The sequence below is a fragment of the Silurus aristotelis genome, assembly GCF_946808225.1.
Source record: "Silurus aristotelis genome assembly, chromosome: 3".
Taxonomy (NCBI): domain Eukaryota; kingdom Metazoa; phylum Chordata; class Actinopteri; order Siluriformes; family Siluridae; genus Silurus; species Silurus aristotelis.
Genome location: NC_139576.1, coordinates 8,144,762 through 8,161,977, shown reverse-complemented (window position 1 = coordinate 8,161,977; position 17,216 = coordinate 8,144,762). Strand labels below are relative to the sequence as shown.

General features: G+C 38.2%; 1 protein-coding gene across 1 annotated transcript in view; it reads left to right on the top strand.

Annotated features, from left to right (window-relative positions):
• Nucleotides 1-344: 344 nt before the first annotated feature.
• dnajc10 (DnaJ (Hsp40) homolog, subfamily C, member 10) overlaps nt 345-17,216 on the top strand; it is a 35,814-nt gene continuing 18,942 nt past the window's right edge. Inside the window, exons 1-10 of the mRNA XM_083536972.1 lie at nt 345-628; nt 2,302-2,574; nt 6,174-6,339; nt 6,528-6,578; nt 8,198-8,280; nt 8,448-8,579; nt 12,227-12,320; nt 12,418-12,495; nt 13,785-13,828; nt 16,779-16,910. Coding sequence (XP_083393098.1) covers nt 2,317-2,574; nt 6,174-6,339; nt 6,528-6,578; nt 8,198-8,280; nt 8,448-8,579; nt 12,227-12,320; nt 12,418-12,495; nt 13,785-13,828; nt 16,779-16,910 — 1,038 coding nt within the window. The 5' untranslated portion in view covers nt 345-628; nt 2,302-2,316. The remainder of the gene's footprint in view (nt 629-2,301; nt 2,575-6,173; nt 6,340-6,527; nt 6,579-8,197; nt 8,281-8,447; nt 8,580-12,226; nt 12,321-12,417; nt 12,496-13,784; nt 13,829-16,778; nt 16,911-17,216) is intronic.

The window sequence follows — 17,216 nt, the reverse complement described above, 5'->3', positions numbered from 1 at the left end:
ATTCTACCCGGGGTATGGCGGCCCCTACGGCCTTGTCCGCTGGAGTTTCGCTCCAGGACATTTGTAACACCGCGGGCTGGTCCACCTCTCTGACCAGCTCGAGTTCCCTCAGGGAACTAGGATTACATACATAGACTAGTGACGGTTTTCGTTTCCACAATCACCACTGCTGAATCAATAGGGATAAACAATTATAAGGGGCAAACTTATAGGCACTAAATTTATACACTCTTTTATTTAAAAAGAGAAAAAAACTGCATTCAGGAAATACAATTAAATAATAAATGCAAAATAAATTCAATTCAATTAAAACTGAATATAAAATAAAACTGTTAGGGGGGGGCATTCGTTGCATTTAAATAAGAAAAAGGTAACACGATACGAACTATAACCATATCAAAAACCAAAATTTAATTATATAAAAACTATTTAAAAAAATAGCATGCACCAAAACAGAACCAAACGTCGCGTTGTTGCGTCATCAGTGCGCGACGCGCAGGAGCGGGCGCATACCGGCATCAGCTGCAGGTTATGTGGGGGGTTTGTGTTTATGAAGATCGTGTCTTGGATTTAAGATGAAAATCACCAAGAAGACCCACATCTTCATCACAGCAGTTTGTAATTGAAGGTAAATCGCATGATTCTTATGTTGTTATTCAAATTTCTTTCCATCTACAGCTCATTATATCACCATGGTAACAACTTCTTCATGAAAATCCGTATATACGCCATGATACGAATATTTCTTTCGTACGACCACAAACACTCAACCGATACGAATAATATACACAATTTGTATTTATTTTAATCAAAACCTTATTGACTCAGTTCAGCTCAACTTTCTTCCCTTAGCTAGCATCCTAGCAATCTATCAAATTCATTTCTTATCACAAAATTATCAAATATTTTTATATCTTCTGAATATGATTATTAATCAAACTCTGAATTGTCTCCTTTCATCAAACCTAGCTCGCATAATATTACATTATTCAGTTTTATACTTTTGTTTTTCATTCATCCTAGCTCAGCTTGGTTTCCGCACCCGTTTCCCGTTATGCCCAGCCCTCCTTCTTTGATTGGCTAATACGACTTCGCGGCTCGCTCTGATTGGCTATTAGAGTCCAGAGTGCAAACTTATAGCCTATCTTAGGAGAAAGGTGGAATACGGGTAGCAAAGATAAAACCATATAAAGACTAGGCATCTAAGCATTCAAGTATTGATCTTTTATTTAGTTTTTTTAATAACAGATTGTTAATAAAAAACGTTTAAAAATGGTTATAAATAAAATGTATTATAGTGAAAACCATAAAGTACAATATATGGAGTCTATGGCATGTTGTATATTATAATTGATATTAAAAGTGATCATAAGTGTGTAAGATTTCTATTAGAAGTAATTGTGTTGTATTAACATTTAATTAAAAGTGATGTGTTATTCTTTGTATTTAAATTAATTGTGTTAGATTTGTATTCAAGCTAAATATAAATGCGTTGGATTTGTATTAAAAGTAATTATAAGTGTGTTAGATGTGTGCTTGTGGATTTTTCAGTTCCGGTAGTTTCCAGGATTCAGTTTAGTTGTCCCACCCTGTGTAAACATGTATGCCTGAGTGTTTTATGTCTACATAGGAACTGATAATAAAGCTGCACATACACCACACACACACACACACACACTACACACACACTACACACACACACACACACACACACACACACACACACACACACACACACACATAAGGAATCCTGACTTTTCCAGACATCTGTGCTTCTTTTCCAAACGGTGACCCAAAAGATGGAGGCACTTTGGCATAATTGTGAATGCTGACCTCACCCTAGACGTCCTCACCTCACCCTAGACGTCCTCACCTCACCCTAGACGTCCTCACCTCACCCTAGACGTCCTCACCTCACCCTAGACGTCCTCACCTCACCCTAGACGTCCTCACCTCACCCTAGACGTCCTCACCTCACCCTAGACGTCCTCACCTCACCCTAGACGTCCTCACCTCACCCTAGACGTCCTCACCTCACCCTAGACGTCCTCACCTCACCCTAGACGTCCTCACCTCACCCTAGACGTCCTCACCTCACCTGACTTTAAACACCCATGTGACTGAATGAATCTCACCCAAATCTCCACAGGCACACTCCAAAACCTAGTGCAACATCTTCCCTGAAGAGCAGAGGTTATTATAGCAGCGAACAGGGTATTAAAAAAATATATCTCCAATGTCCACAGATGTCCATTTCTCTAGTGGTTCTCTGTAGCATGTCTGTCATATTTGTGCACACAGGATTCCTTATCAGAGATGAGCGCTCTATTTGAAACCCGTCCAAATCCAGAAAGCCAGATATTCCCTGCAGCGATGAGACGCCAGAGATCACCAGGTACTATTTTTTCGATGAAAACCCTGCTGTTCCTGTTCGTCCTGACCTGGCACGTGCTGACCGTTCAATCGGACGAGGATTACTATAAGTTGCTGGGTATTTCGAGGGAAGCGAGCACCCGGGAGATTCGCCAGGCCTTCAAGAAGCTCGCTCTCACCATGCATCCGGATAAGAACCCGGTGAGTATCCTGAGTAGGAATAAGCAAATTTCTAGAAATACGTGTATTATGTGTAGAACGATGCAGCGCTCTGGTGCTTTGAGATTCATTCAGACTTCCTAGTGCACTTTTGCACACGGCTCATGTTCAACCAGGGTTCCACCATGGGGGTTCCTCTAGGGTTTTCCGGTTTTCTTTCACATCCTGAAAGCATAACCCTAGGAGCATTCGTGATTTAAAATTGCCTATAGGTGTAAATGAGCGGGAGTGACAGCTTTCCCAGTGATCCAAGGATGAGCTCTGGATTCAAAGCAGCTCTAACCAGGATAAAGAGCTGACTGGAAATTAAATAGCCGAATCCCGCTAATAAAACAGAAAGAATTGTGGAAATTAATAATGTTTTGGAGATAAAATGATACAAAAGAAAAGACCCATTATGGCATTTTTATTACATCATTTGCATCATTTTTTAACATATTTGCATCGGTAAAAACCAAATTATTTATCCATCATTATTAGTAGACGCGCTACGCTTTCAGCATGTAGAAAGTGACTTATAATTTGTGACCAATATTTTTTATGTGGATTTATAATTTTTTTTTATCACTGCTGCTTCGTAAAAATGAACATTACGGAAAAAGAGGCGTGTCCTGCGAGTCACATCGCATATACAGTAGATTAACATGGCAGAGGTAGAGCTGCATCTTCCTGGAGACAGAACAGGAAAAGAACGTCTGGTTCTGTTTATTCTTTTTTTCTTTTCGTATTTTTTTGTACTACAAAGACCTGTTTGTGAAAGGACCAATGTGTTAGAAGTCAGAAGACACTTAAGTGAATTTATGGTTTGCTGTCTGTCTAAACCAAAGGAATAAAAGTATCTGAACTATCTGTACTATCATCATATTTCTTCCAGTGCATCGACTCACATTGTAGGTGAGGTGAGGAGGCCTGGGGCACAGTCAGCGTTCACATTAATTAGGTGTTCAGTAGGTTTAAGGTCAGAGCTCTATAGCAGGCAGCAGAAGATCTTCCACTTCAACCCATGTAAAGTAGATCTTCATGGAGCTGGCTTTGTGCACTTGCTGGATTGCTGGTTTGGGTAATGCTACAGCATCCATAGGCATCATGTGCCACCAATTTTGTGTTAAAAGTTTGGAGAAGAACCTCCCATGGCATGAACAATCATGTTCCTCAAAACATTAGTCAGTATAGTATATATTTTCCTCCTCAAAACAGAGACCTGTAGACTGTTAAAGAAATAACATGTGCCTCCAGAGACCACAAGCACACCAACTTTTCAGTCAGGAACACTGACCTCCTCCATGCTTTATAGTTCAGTATGGCTGGAAGTCTTCTTCTGGCTTATTTTACACAAACACTCACAATACCATCAGCTTAAAGTTCAGTTCAGATTCTTGTGAAAATTACACAGTTCTGTAGAAGTTCCTGGCAGTCTAGTTGATCCTGTTTTGAATAGCTGCCTCTGGTAATGCTCACTAATACCTGAAGCCATTAATGCCCCTGTTTCTCATCAGATGTTTCTTAGTTGTAATCATAATTAGACTCCCCGGGTCTGATCGAGCCCATGGAGGTTATAGTTGAGCCATTTTCTGAAAATGGACCATGTTTGCATTTACTTTTTTACCAGCTGGTCCCAAGATTTTAGAAAAAAAAAAGTGGTTTAATACGACCAACATATGTTTTGCTCGAAAATATGTATAAAAACAATTTATTTTTAAAAGCAGTAAAATAATTACATGTATCTAAAATGTTCCAGTACTTCTCAGGGCCGTTGTGTATCACTGATTGATATATTTGTAATCTGTATTATTCACTGCTTCTTGAAATGTTTCTCGGTATGTTTGGGTTAGAACCTGAAACCTAACCTGAAACTATTTAACATTCTTTTACCACCAAGTAATCTGTGATTAGCTGAAGACAGCAGTCTGGTTTCTGTATCCAAGGACCACTGATGTCACCTTATGGCTACGTCTAGACTAATCCGGACGCATTCGTCTAGACCAGGGGTCACCAACTTTTTTGAAACTGAGAGCTACTTTTTGGGTTCCGATTAATGTGAAGGGCTACCAGTTTGATACACAGTTCTGAATAAACAAATTTGCTCAATTTACCTATACCTACTATTTATGTTATTATTAATAATTAATGATATGTGAAGACACTGATCATGTTAATGACATTGTTTTCGAAAGCTTTCATTTTCACAGTCTATTTCCGTTGACTGCCAACACCGTCTCAGTGTGGATAGTAGGCCTGAAAAACGGAGAGAAAAACGGGCAGTGTTTCTTTTACTGTTTCAAGCAAAAAGATCCAACGCTGCAACTAGAACGAGTTCAGTAAAACATGTCCTCATGCAGTAATTGCTTGTAAAAGAAAATGGAGATGAATGAAGGGACCATGTGGTCAAAGATTCCTGCTATAATCAAGGAAAATTGTGACCGAAAGACAAATAGAACAAAAGAGGCCTGTTATTACTGGTTCAAAATGGTCTATGAAGGTGGATGGAGGGGGTTAGTTGGATCCCATTGTTACACTTTTAAATTCAGGAGTCTGATAGGCTGAGGGTAGAAGCTGTTACTCAGCCTGACAGTCTCTGATTGGATGCTCAAAAGGTTTTTGCCCGAACTTTTGACGTTTAATACTAACTTTCGTATATACACTGATCAGGCATAACATTATGACCACCTGCTTAATATTGTGTTGGTTCCCAACATCATGAACTTCTTCAGCAGTTTGAGCTACAGGAGCTCGTCTGTTGGATCGGACCACACGGTCCCGCCTTCGCTCCTCACGTGCATCAATGCGCCTCGGCCGCTCATGACCCTGTCGCCGGTTCACCACTTTTCATTCCTTGGAGCACTTTTGATAGATACTGATCACTGCAGAAAGGAAACATCCCACAAGAGCTGCAGTTTTGGAGATGCTAAGAGCCAGTCGTCTAGACATCACAATTTGGTTCGATCAAATCCTTGCAATTACCCAATTTTCCTGTTTATGACACACAAACTTTGAAGACAAAATGTTCACTTTCTGCCTAATAAATATATCCCACCCACTAACAGGTGCTATGATGACAAGATAATCAGTGTTCTTTCTCCGGTCATAATGTTATAATGCCACAATATAATGCCTGATTGGTGTATAGAAGCAGTGTTCCAAAATGCAATAGTATAACTCAAAGCTTGAAGCATGCAGTTAGATATTCAATCTCGGATCGTAAAAGCGGAAGTCTGCGATTTATGGAAGGAGTCTCCAGTATCAGTACTCAAGATTTTCCTCCATGCGTTTAAAGATCTTACTTTACATTAACTGCAATTATGAACATAATAAAAACGACTTGTTTGGACATTTTGTGGAACAAAAGACAATATTTTTCAACAGCAGGGACCCCATGAGGATTAATCCTACATTTTGTGACTGATCAAAGATGTGAAATCAGAATGTTTTGTTTAAGGTTTCAGAGTCTGTGTGTAAAAATAAACCTTGTTTATTTTAATGCTTTTATTTTTTACTTTGAATAATTAAGTACGTCGGAATGTTCTCCTGATTTTATGACTTGTTTTTTGCCTGATTATAAGTGTTTTTTTTTGTACTTCCAGAACGACGCCACGGCCCACGAAAAGTTCCTGACGATTAACCGGGCGTACGAGGTGTTGAAAGATGAAGACCTGAGAAAGAAATACGATAAGTACGGAGAGAAGGGCTTGCAAGATGAGCAGCAGGGAGGCAGATACGAAAGCTGGAACTTCTACAGATACGATTTCGGTGGGTGTGAAAGCCAAAGGATTGTGGGTAAAATCGCTCTGAAACAAATCCACGGTTTCAGAACTATGATCTAATGATAAGATAATAATACACGGTACAGGGACCGAAAAGTTTCAAACCGGAGACATGGTGCTGAGCGTATGAATTTGTACAGCTCCTTTTCTGAGTGAACGATTTGTGTTTTGCAGGCATTTACGATGAAGATGCGGAAGTTATAACCCTGGACAGAGGGGATTTTGGTAAGTAAGGAGATCGCTGTGTCACTGCTTCTGTCTGTCTGTCGGTTCTTTTCCTTTAGGATTTCTGAATTTCTCTCCCCAATTTGTTTAGCTAGTATTTCCATATCACAAGACTGCTGTACAGTCACAAGCAACTGCCTCCAAGGTAGATGGCAGCACTATCTGCCCTCTTTTGCATACATGTACTCATTGTATGCAGTAAAAATTCAATTGGGGTCCACATTATTTTTTTGACATTTTGGCCATCCAGCAACACTGAGAGAACTTTTTTGTGTAGTGAAAACGAAACTTTTTGAAAACACCGCATGAATCTCATTTCGCATCCACCGTTCTGAGAAGAAGCTCCTCAAGATTTTGTGGAGATTTTTGCTCATTCAGCCACAAGGGTGTTACTAAGGTCAGGTACTGATGTAGATGAGGTCAGGAGGCCTGGAAGCATTCCAATTCATCCCAAAGGTGTTCAAATAGGGCTGAGGGCAGAGATCTATAGCAGGAGATCTTCTATTCCAACCCATCTAAAGCAGATCTTCATGAAGCTGGCTTTGTGCACAGGGGCATTGTCATGCTAGAACAAGTTTCGGTCTCCTTGTTCAATTAAAGGGGTCATGCTACCACATCCAAAGGCTGGAAAAGTCAGGCATCCCAATACTTTTGTAAAGATAGTGTATTTTTACAACGGTGATGGATTTTAGTCACGTGATGCAATCATGGTTCATTGAACTTAAACGAAACAGCGTTATAGTCATGGATTAATAAGTGGAAAGGTGCAGCAAAACTCCTCCTCTCTCCACACGGAAACGATGCAGAAGCTCTGAGGTCTCATCCGTCATCTGCAGCACTCCACCAATCAGCCATGTATGGTAGAGTGGCCAGTTGGAACCGCTCCTCACTAAAAGGCACATGACCACCCACCTTGAGTTTGCCAAAAGGCACCTGAAGGACCTGGAGGAAATCAGGCACCGCTCATCACATAGCCAATACCAAAAGCATCATGCTGTGGGGATGTTTTTCAGTGGCAGGAACTGAAAGACTTGTCAGGATCAACTGAAAGATGAATGTACAGAGTCCAATGTACCTTGATGAAAACCTGCTCCAGAGCGCTCTGGACTTCAGACTGGGGCGACGGTTCATCTTTCAACAGGACAACGACCCTAAGCACACAGCCAAGATAACAAAAGAAGTTGCTGTGGGACGACTCTGAGAATGTCCTTGAGTAGCCCAGCTAGAGCTCAGACTTAAACCTGATTGAACATATCTGGCGAGATCTCTCCCCATCCAACTTAAATGAGCTTGAGAGGTTCTGCAAAGGAGAATTGGAGAAGCTGTCGAAAAAAGAGGTGTATCCAACTCACAAAGACTTGAGGCTGTAATTAGTACCAAAGGTGCTTCAACAAAGTATTGAGGAAAGTCTGTGAATACTTATGTACATGTGACTTTTTTTATTTTCAATACATTTGCAAAGATTTCAAACAAACTTCTTTCACGTTGTCATTATGGAGTATTGTTTGTAGAATTTTGAGGAAAATAATGAATTTAATCTTAATTTAATTTAAAATGTGGATAGGCTGTGAAATACTTTCCAGATGCACCGTATATTCAGAGATGTTTTTCCCCCACAGATGCAGCAGTGAACTCTGGAGAGGTTTGGTTTGTGAATTTCTACTATCCCAGATGTTCCCACTGTCACGAGTTGGCTCCGACGGTAAGACTCGCCTAGTAATAGTACTAATAATAATACTAGTACTACTAAAACCTGAGTGCAAAATGCATCTGGCTGCAAGTCAGAGTCCAATCTGAGCTATCTATAACTATGAATATATGTGTTTCATTCCCTTTTCCCCTGATCACATACCCGGTCGAACTGTACAGTGGCGGGAGTTTGCGAAAGAGATGGATGGCGTAATCCGGATTGCTGCGGTAAACTGTGGGGACAACACCAGGCTGTGTCGCAGTAAAGGCATCAATAGCTACCCGAGTCTGTACATCTTCAGGGCTGGAGTGGTGAGAAACACACACACACACACCTCAAAACACAAAACCCACTCACCAGCGCAAGAATAGAACCCGGTAGCGCGGTTACAATGAGTATACCTCATAAGGTGTACTCATTTTTGTGTGATTTTCTGATGTTACGTTAGTTCCTGTTCTTGCATTATCGAGGTGATACACACACCAGAATTTCCTTTACTATTTCACGTTCTTTCTTCATAACAAAAAAAACCAAAACACAGCTTATCATTTGACAATTTTACAAAGAAATTCGGAAACTTCTCTGTTCTGATTAAGCTGTCTTATTAAGCATTTTAGATTAAATTCCTTTTGTAAATGTTATAACATATGTTAAGAACATGTCACATCCATCCATCCATTTTTTTCAAAATATTTGCTTTTATTTATCCTTTTTTTTTTTTATCCATCCATCCACCCATTCACCCATTCCTTGTTTTTCCATCCATCCATCCATCCATCCATCCATCCATCCATCCATCAATCCATTCATTCATTCATTTATCCATTCCTTATTTTTAAATCCATCCATTCATTATTTTTTAAACCAATCTATCCATCCATTTCTTATTTTTATATTCATCCATCCAACCCTCCATCCATCCATCTATTCTTTATTTTTAAATCCATCCATCCATCCATCCATCCATCCATCCATCCATCCATCCATCCATCCATCCATCCATCTATTCTTTATTTTTAAATCCATCCATCCATCCATCCATCCATCCATCTATTCTTTATTTTTAAATCCATCCATCCATCCATCCATTCTTTATTTTTAAATCCATCCATCCATTCTTTATTTTTAAATCCATCCATCCATCCCTTATTTTTAAATCCATCCATTCTTTATTTTTAAATCCATCCATCCATCTATCCATTTTTTTTAAATCCATCCATCCATCCATTCCTTATTTTTAAGTCCGTCCGTCCGTCCGTCCGTCCGTCCGTCCGTCCATCCATCCATCCATCCGATCTTTCTGTAAAGCACTTAAATAGAAGAACTTTAAAAAAAGAATATAAACCAACTTGTGACTTTTACATCGAAAGATTTGATGCCAAAATTTGCTTTAAAACACTTAGCAGTAAAAGCAACTAAATCAGTCAAAGTCCACTGATCAAGTGTTCCAATGTGATCTTGGAACTTTGAAACATTTAGAAGCAGGCTGTAAAAGTTCCCAATGTGTTTTCTGTGTTTTATGCTAACAATGCTTTTTTTTAAATTAATTAATGAGTTCATAGTCTCATGAGGCGTCAACTTTAATTTTTTTTGTGCCAGTGAGAGTCAAGTCAAGAATATAACTGTCTCTAGCTATTATTTTTAAATAATAGCTAGAGACAGTTACTTCCTGACCGGTTTTTCTTCTGTTCTCTTTTCTCGGAAGTTAATAATACACAAAACACAGCTTGTCACATTACTGAGAAACCAAAAACCCCCTCGTCCTGAACAATTTCCTGTATCAAAAGACCTACAGTTACACCTTTATCTCTGACTGATATAAAGCGCTGCCACTGGAACTCCTGCCAAAAACTTTACAACTTTTTTTTTTCTGTTTGTTTAATACATATTACACATGATCACGTGTGGGTTTTTTTTGTTTGTTTTTTTTCTCTCTCTTTAATCTGTTTCTGTGGAGTTCCACCATTAGTTGTTACTAGAAATAGTGATCTATTACAATAAAAACATTAATAAAAACCATGCAGAGCAGTGTTGTACTAGAAAATTCATTAACCATTTATCATGTGGAAACTCGAAATTAGGACTTGTTCATTTCTGCATTTAATTGCACATTACTGAGAAGTGCACCTTAACAATGTTAGAACTGTAATGAATGGACATTCAGTGCAACCCAGATGAGATCTCAAGGTTTCTTCCTCATGCCATCTCAGGGGTTTTTTGTGGCGAGCCACAGTCGCCACTGGCTCACTCATTATGGATGAGTTTTAAATTATGGGGAACAAACTTATAGTAATTATTTAACTTTATCATCTCTTTATCTCTAAAAAGCTGCTTTGACACAAGGTCCATTGTTAAAAGTGCTATACAAATGAATTGAAATGCTCAGTTTTAATGCTCTTTTTTTGAGAAACACACGCAAGTTACCTCAGATTTTAACAGGGCAGAGAAGATTTCAGTATAAATATTTATTCATAATTCAGGTTTGAACAAGTTACCCCTTTCTAACTTCCACAATCATTGAGAGTGATTACCAGAGTTCCCACTCTAAGCCAAATGTCAAATTCTTTGACTTTTCCCTGACTTTTACTGACTAAAAACCTCCATGACCTATAATGAAGGGAAAAACAGGCCGCTGTTGTGCTGAGCACTGAGCAGACAAAAACCAGCCCCGGACAGTATTTTAAATCTTTTCAACAATCCTAAACATTAATACAACATTGATTAAAACTGTAAATAACAATAAATTTACACAAATTTATGAGTTTAAATACAGGACTAAATGCAGATTGTGAAGGTTAGAAATTTGTCAGGTTAACAGTAATTAGCTCATAACCTTATTAGCTACATTTTCAATTCTGTCAGCCACCACTTATGCTATCTAACATAGGCTACACTTTAAAAAGCTTTTTTTTCTTAAATTATAACTAGCTAGCTAAAGTTATAGCTACGTGCCACATTAGCTGACTGCTGTTCTCTTGAAGTAGTAATGGATACTTGGGATGATGATGATGCTCCTCTTAGCTTCATAGGGTAGCATGCTTTAATGTTTCCATGGCTATATAGTGCTCGCTCTCTCATATTTAATAGCTCGATAGTAGTTTTACAAAATTAATATTTAGCTTTTCTGTCGTCTACTTTTACATTTTGTAGCCAAAGCTCTTGATATGGAAATTTTCCTGCCATGTTTGCCTCAGTTAACAGCTACAGCCTGGTGATTGCCAGTTGATGAACGGGAATGGAACAAAATGGCTCTGGAAAATCGCCTCACCATAGAAATGAGCAAAACGCATGAAACAATGTGATAAAAAACACAGTATAGAAGAATTAGATTTTGATAAATAGAAACTAAAATTTCAAACTACAAAGAAAAATCTCTGATATTTCATGACCTAATTCCCCAACTTTTAACATCTGGAATATACCTTTTTTAAAATTCCACGATATTCCAGAAATTCCATGACCCGTCGGAACCATGGATTACTAATGTAACTGACTGCATTAGTTAATCATCGAGAAATGTGACTACCTCTATGAAAGCAGAAAGTTTGATAGTTTAGTGTTGGAGCACTCAAATGTGTGTGTTTTTATCAGGCCAAGAACAAAAGACATTATCCATGAACTTAGAGAAGCAATAGTTTCTGTTTATCCATCTGTAAGGGGTTATAAGGCCATCTCCAACCGATTTCAACTTTAGCATTATACACAGTGAGAAGGATAACTTTGTGATTTTTTTTTTGGGTTGGGGGGGGGGGTGTTTGCATATAAAAGTTGGGTAGGATAACCAAATTATTATTCACCCCCCCATGAATAAAACAAATTCAATTCTTATACAAATTGAAGGAGACGTACTTTGTTCCGTGGCTATAACTAGAGGTTGTATGTTGATTGATGTTTTCACCCTGTCTTTGTTTGGACCTTGCTAAAGTTTGGCACTGTGCTTCTCTGTCCCCGTTTTCAGAATCCTGAGAAATACTATGGCGACCGCTCTAAGGACAGCCTCACCAAGTTCGCGATGCAGTTTGTGACAACTAAAGTGACAGAACTGTGGCAAGGTACCATGATTTATCATCTCATCTAGTATACAGCTGTCCTTCTTATCATTCCACCGTTGGTCTAACCAAGACATCTGATTTTTGCTTTTCTTGAAAGGGAATGTTTTCACTGAAATCGATCAGTCCTTTGCTGCTAGGATCGGGTGGCTCATATCTTTCTGTGCAGACACCGGAGGTAAGATTCCAGTGGTTTAACTTCCAGAATGATTTCAGTGTTCGGCAGAATCAAGTCCACAGCCGAGGCGTAGATCTGGTCGTGGTGTTCTGGCACTTCAGGGGTTTTGTTCACTAGCATAACTTTTTTTGTTTTCCTCATAGATGTAATGTTATTTCAATTCAATTTAAGTATTAATAATTTAAAAAAAGTAACTACTGATACAGCAATTTATTCACATTTATACGTCATGACGGTTAAAATCTTTTATCTGATTGGTCACAAGGTGTGGAATAAAGTTGCTTCAAATTAGCTCAGAAGTCCTAACTGTGCATTTGAGCTACACAGTAGGCAAAAGGTAGGGAAGTCGCTATGTTCGTGTGCGATTATTTACTTTTGTGTAGTCAGTTTTATCGAATTGAGCAGTCGTGTATATAACGTGTATATGTCGATTTAAAAAGTGGGCACAATTGTTGAATAATTGAAAAAGTGGGAAAATCACAGCGATGTTGCTAGGTTTGTTGATCTGAGTGTAGCTTTCTTTGATTTTGCTAGTTCGGCTATGAGTCATACATGTAACTGCCGGCCTCTAGCTTTTACGGTAGTGGTTTCAACGTTGTAGAGAGCTCACTGGCTAAGGGAAGAGGAAGTCGCACATGACAGGTTTATACCAAAACAAATTGCCTTTTAATCTGCCATGGTCACGTTTTTTACTTTTGCTTTTACCTTTTAATAAATAACCACACACAGGTACCTAAAATACAAGCAAAATCTATATCCATGGGCTCTTTTTTTTGCGCTCCCCCCACCCCCCCCCTGCTCACTAAAAGAGCAAGCACTCATTAAATGAAATTACACACAGGTTTTTAATTTTTACCTCGCACTTCCTCCGGCTCCACCCTCCATTCTGGCTTATCATGAAAATCAAAGTGTGTTGTATGATTTTTTTTTTTTGTATCATTAACTATAAGGGAATACAGGAGAGACTGGTGAGGGATTTAATACTTACCGTATGACTTATGGACAGTCAGTTGACATGAGTTATTTCTTGTTATTGCTCATACTTGCATATACATAAATAGACTGCTATGTAACAACCTAACATCTATGTAAATAGACTGTTCTGTGATGAAGTCGAAAGGTCATTGTTTGGAAAATCATTGTAGTATAAGCAGAATAACAATCTACTTTAGGGTGTTAACAGGTTTTATCATCCCAACATGGATTATTTTCAGTGGATTTTTTTTTTACTCATTAGATTAAAATAAAGTGTGATTTTTATGATTTTAATTCTTTTTTCCTGTATATAGATTGTCTGGAGTCTCAGACGAGACAGAAGCTTGCTGGAATGTTGGTAGGTTGTCTGTCTGTCTGTCTGTCTGTCTGTCTTGCAGATCAGAGCAAAAACATTCAATGAGGTGAAATAAACTGGCTGCAGAGATCAGAGACAGAATTGGGTCAAAGCACACAATCTGAAGAAGGCGCCAAATTTTTCTGCTGCTTTGAAGAGTTTTCCCTCAGTAAATTTGAATGTAACAGGGAACCCAATGGTCACTGTGGTTGAGCTCTAGATATCAATTTTATCGCATACCCTTTTATCTCTCTCTTTTATATTTATATAAGGAAGTGCTTCATAACAATGGTGTTCAACCACAATATTGACAATTTAGACACAGTTTTGACATGTTCACTTATTTTGTTGCCAGTTAGTGTGTGTGTGTGTGTGTGTGTGTGTGTGTGTGTGTGTGTGTGTGTGTGTGTGTGTGTGTGTGTGTGTGTGTGTGTGTGTGTGTGTGTGTGTGTATATATATATATATATATATATATATATATATATATATATAATATACAGTGAGGAAAATAAGTATTTGAACACCCTGCTTTTTTGCAAGTTCTCCCACTTAGAAAACATGGAGGGCTCTGAAATTGTCATCGTAGGTGCATGTCCACTGTGAGAGACATAATAAAAAAAAAAATAATCCAGAAATCACAATATATGATTTTTAAACTATTTATTTGTATGATACAGCTGCAAATAAATATTTGAACACCTGTCTATCAGCTAGAATTCTGACCCTCAAAGACCTGTTAGTCTGCCTTTAAAATGTCCACCTCCACTACATTTATTATCCTAAATTAGATGCACCTGTTTGAGGTCGTTAGCTGCATAAAGACACCTGTCCACCCCATACAATCAGTAAGAATCCAACTACTAACATGGCCAAGACCAAAGAGCTGTCCAAAGACACTAGAGACAAAATTGTACACCTCCACAAGGCTGGAAAGGGCTACGGGGAAATTGCCAAGCAGCTTGGTGAAAAAAGGTCCACTGTTGGAGCAATCATTAGAAAACGGAAGAAGCTAAACATGACTGTCAATCTCCCTCGGACTGGGGCTCCATGCAAGATCTCACCTCGTGGGGTCTCAATGATCCTAAGGAAGGTGAGAAATCAGCCCAGAACTACACGGGAGGAGCTGGTCAATGACCTGTAAAGAACTGGGACCACCGTTTCCAAGGTTACTTTTGGTAATACACTAAGACGTCATGGTTTGAAATCATGCATGGCACAGAAGGTTCCCCTGCTTAAACCAGCACATGTCCAGGCACGTCTTAAGTTTGCCAATGACCATTTGGATGATCCAGAGGAGTCATGGGAGAAAGTCATGTGGTCAGATGAGACCAAAATAGAACTTTTGGCTCATAATTCCACTAAACGTGTTTGGAGGAAGAAGAATGATGAGTACTATCCCAAGAACACCATCCCTACTGTGAAGCATGGGGGTGGTAGCATCATGCTTTGGGGGTGTTTTTCTGCACATGGGACAGGGCGACTGCACTGTATTAAGGAGAGGATGACCGGGGCCATGTATTGCAAGATTTTGGGGAACAACCTCCTTCCCTCAGTTAGAGCATTGAAGATGGGTCGAGGCTGGGTCTTCCAACATGACAATGACCCGAAGCACACAGCCAGGATAACCAAGGAGTGGCTCTGTAAGAAGCATATCAAGGTTCTGGCATGGCCTAGCATGTCTCCAGACCTAAACCCAATAGAGAATCTTTGGAGGGAGCTTAAACTTCGTGTTTCTCAGCGACAGGCCAGAAACCTGACTGATCTAGAGAAGATCTGTGTGGAGGAGTGGGCCAAAATCCCTCCTGCAGTGTGTGCAAACCTGGTGGAAAACTACAGGAAACGTTTGACCTCCGTAATTGCAAACAAAGGCTACTGTACCAAATATTAACATTGACTTTCTCAGGTGTTCAAATACTTATTTGCAGCTGTATCATACAAATAAATAGTTGAAAAATCATACATTGTGATTTCTGGATTTTTTTTTTTTAGATTATGTCTCTCACAGTGGACATGCACCTACGATGACAATTTCAAACCCCTCCATGATTTCTAAGTGGGAGAACTTGCAAAATAGCTGGGTGTTCAAATACTTATTTTCCTCACTGTATATATATATATATATATATATATATATATATATATATATATATATATATATATATATATATATATATATATATATACACACACATGTGTATATGTGTGTATATATATATATATATATATATATATATATATATATATATATATATATATATATATATATATACATATATATATATATATATATATATATATACATATATATACATATACACATGTGTATATGTATGTGTATATATATATATATATATATATATATGTGTGTGTGTGTGTGTATATGTATAAATGTATGTATTTGGGTAATTTGCTTCTATTCATTAAATGAAAATCATTATTATTATTATTATTCTCACTCATGTATTGACTGATTAAATCTCACACATTATCGTGATGCAGTTTTCTTGTCTTAATAGATTGTTGTGAGTCTTTTCACATAAATTGAGTTGATTAAGTAAAACATCTTGTGATAAAAAATAACAATAGGAACATTTTATAGTTATAATAAATCATAGTACTTTGGATACTTTAGTTCATTTTAAGGCAAAATACTTTTCAAAGTACTTTTATTCAAGTGAAGGTTTAAAGAGACACTTTTACTGGAGTCATAATTTATCGAGTGGATCTATACTTTAACTCTACATGGTTTGTGTACTTCGTCCATCACTGGCTAGGAGCGGCAGCTTGCTGGTGCTGGGTTTTAAATGTATCTTTTGACCAGTCCAGCATCTTAACCACTGAGCTACCACTTCCCTTCTTGCTATTTTATTTATATATTCCCATTTGTGTCATTGAGAAAGTATCACTAAGAGCTGATATACAGGTTGAAATGTAAGTGTGTTTGTGTTATAGAGTGGCCTAGTAAAGGTGGGCTGGATGGACTGCACCTTACACACTGACCTGTGTGAAAGCTTTAAAATCACTACCAGCAAGACGGCTCTGTTTCCCCCTGGCAGCTCTCTGGCACAGGAGGGCAGTGTGCTGGTGAGACCCTTCTTTATTTTTATTACCTTCTTCCTCTACAAATTACAATTTTATTTGTCACATACACGTTCATATAGAGTACGGCATGTAGTGAAACGCTTTTTATGACTGTCCAACATGTAAGTAATAATATAAGAGAAAAATATAAAAAAAATATAAGGTATAACCAAGTATAAAAATAGGAACAAAATACTATAAAATAATAGTATAAAATATATTTATACTATGAATATGTATACAAGAATTAGACAGGAAAAGGATGGATATGTATATGACAGATATTGATATTGAGTCCAGTTTTTTTAT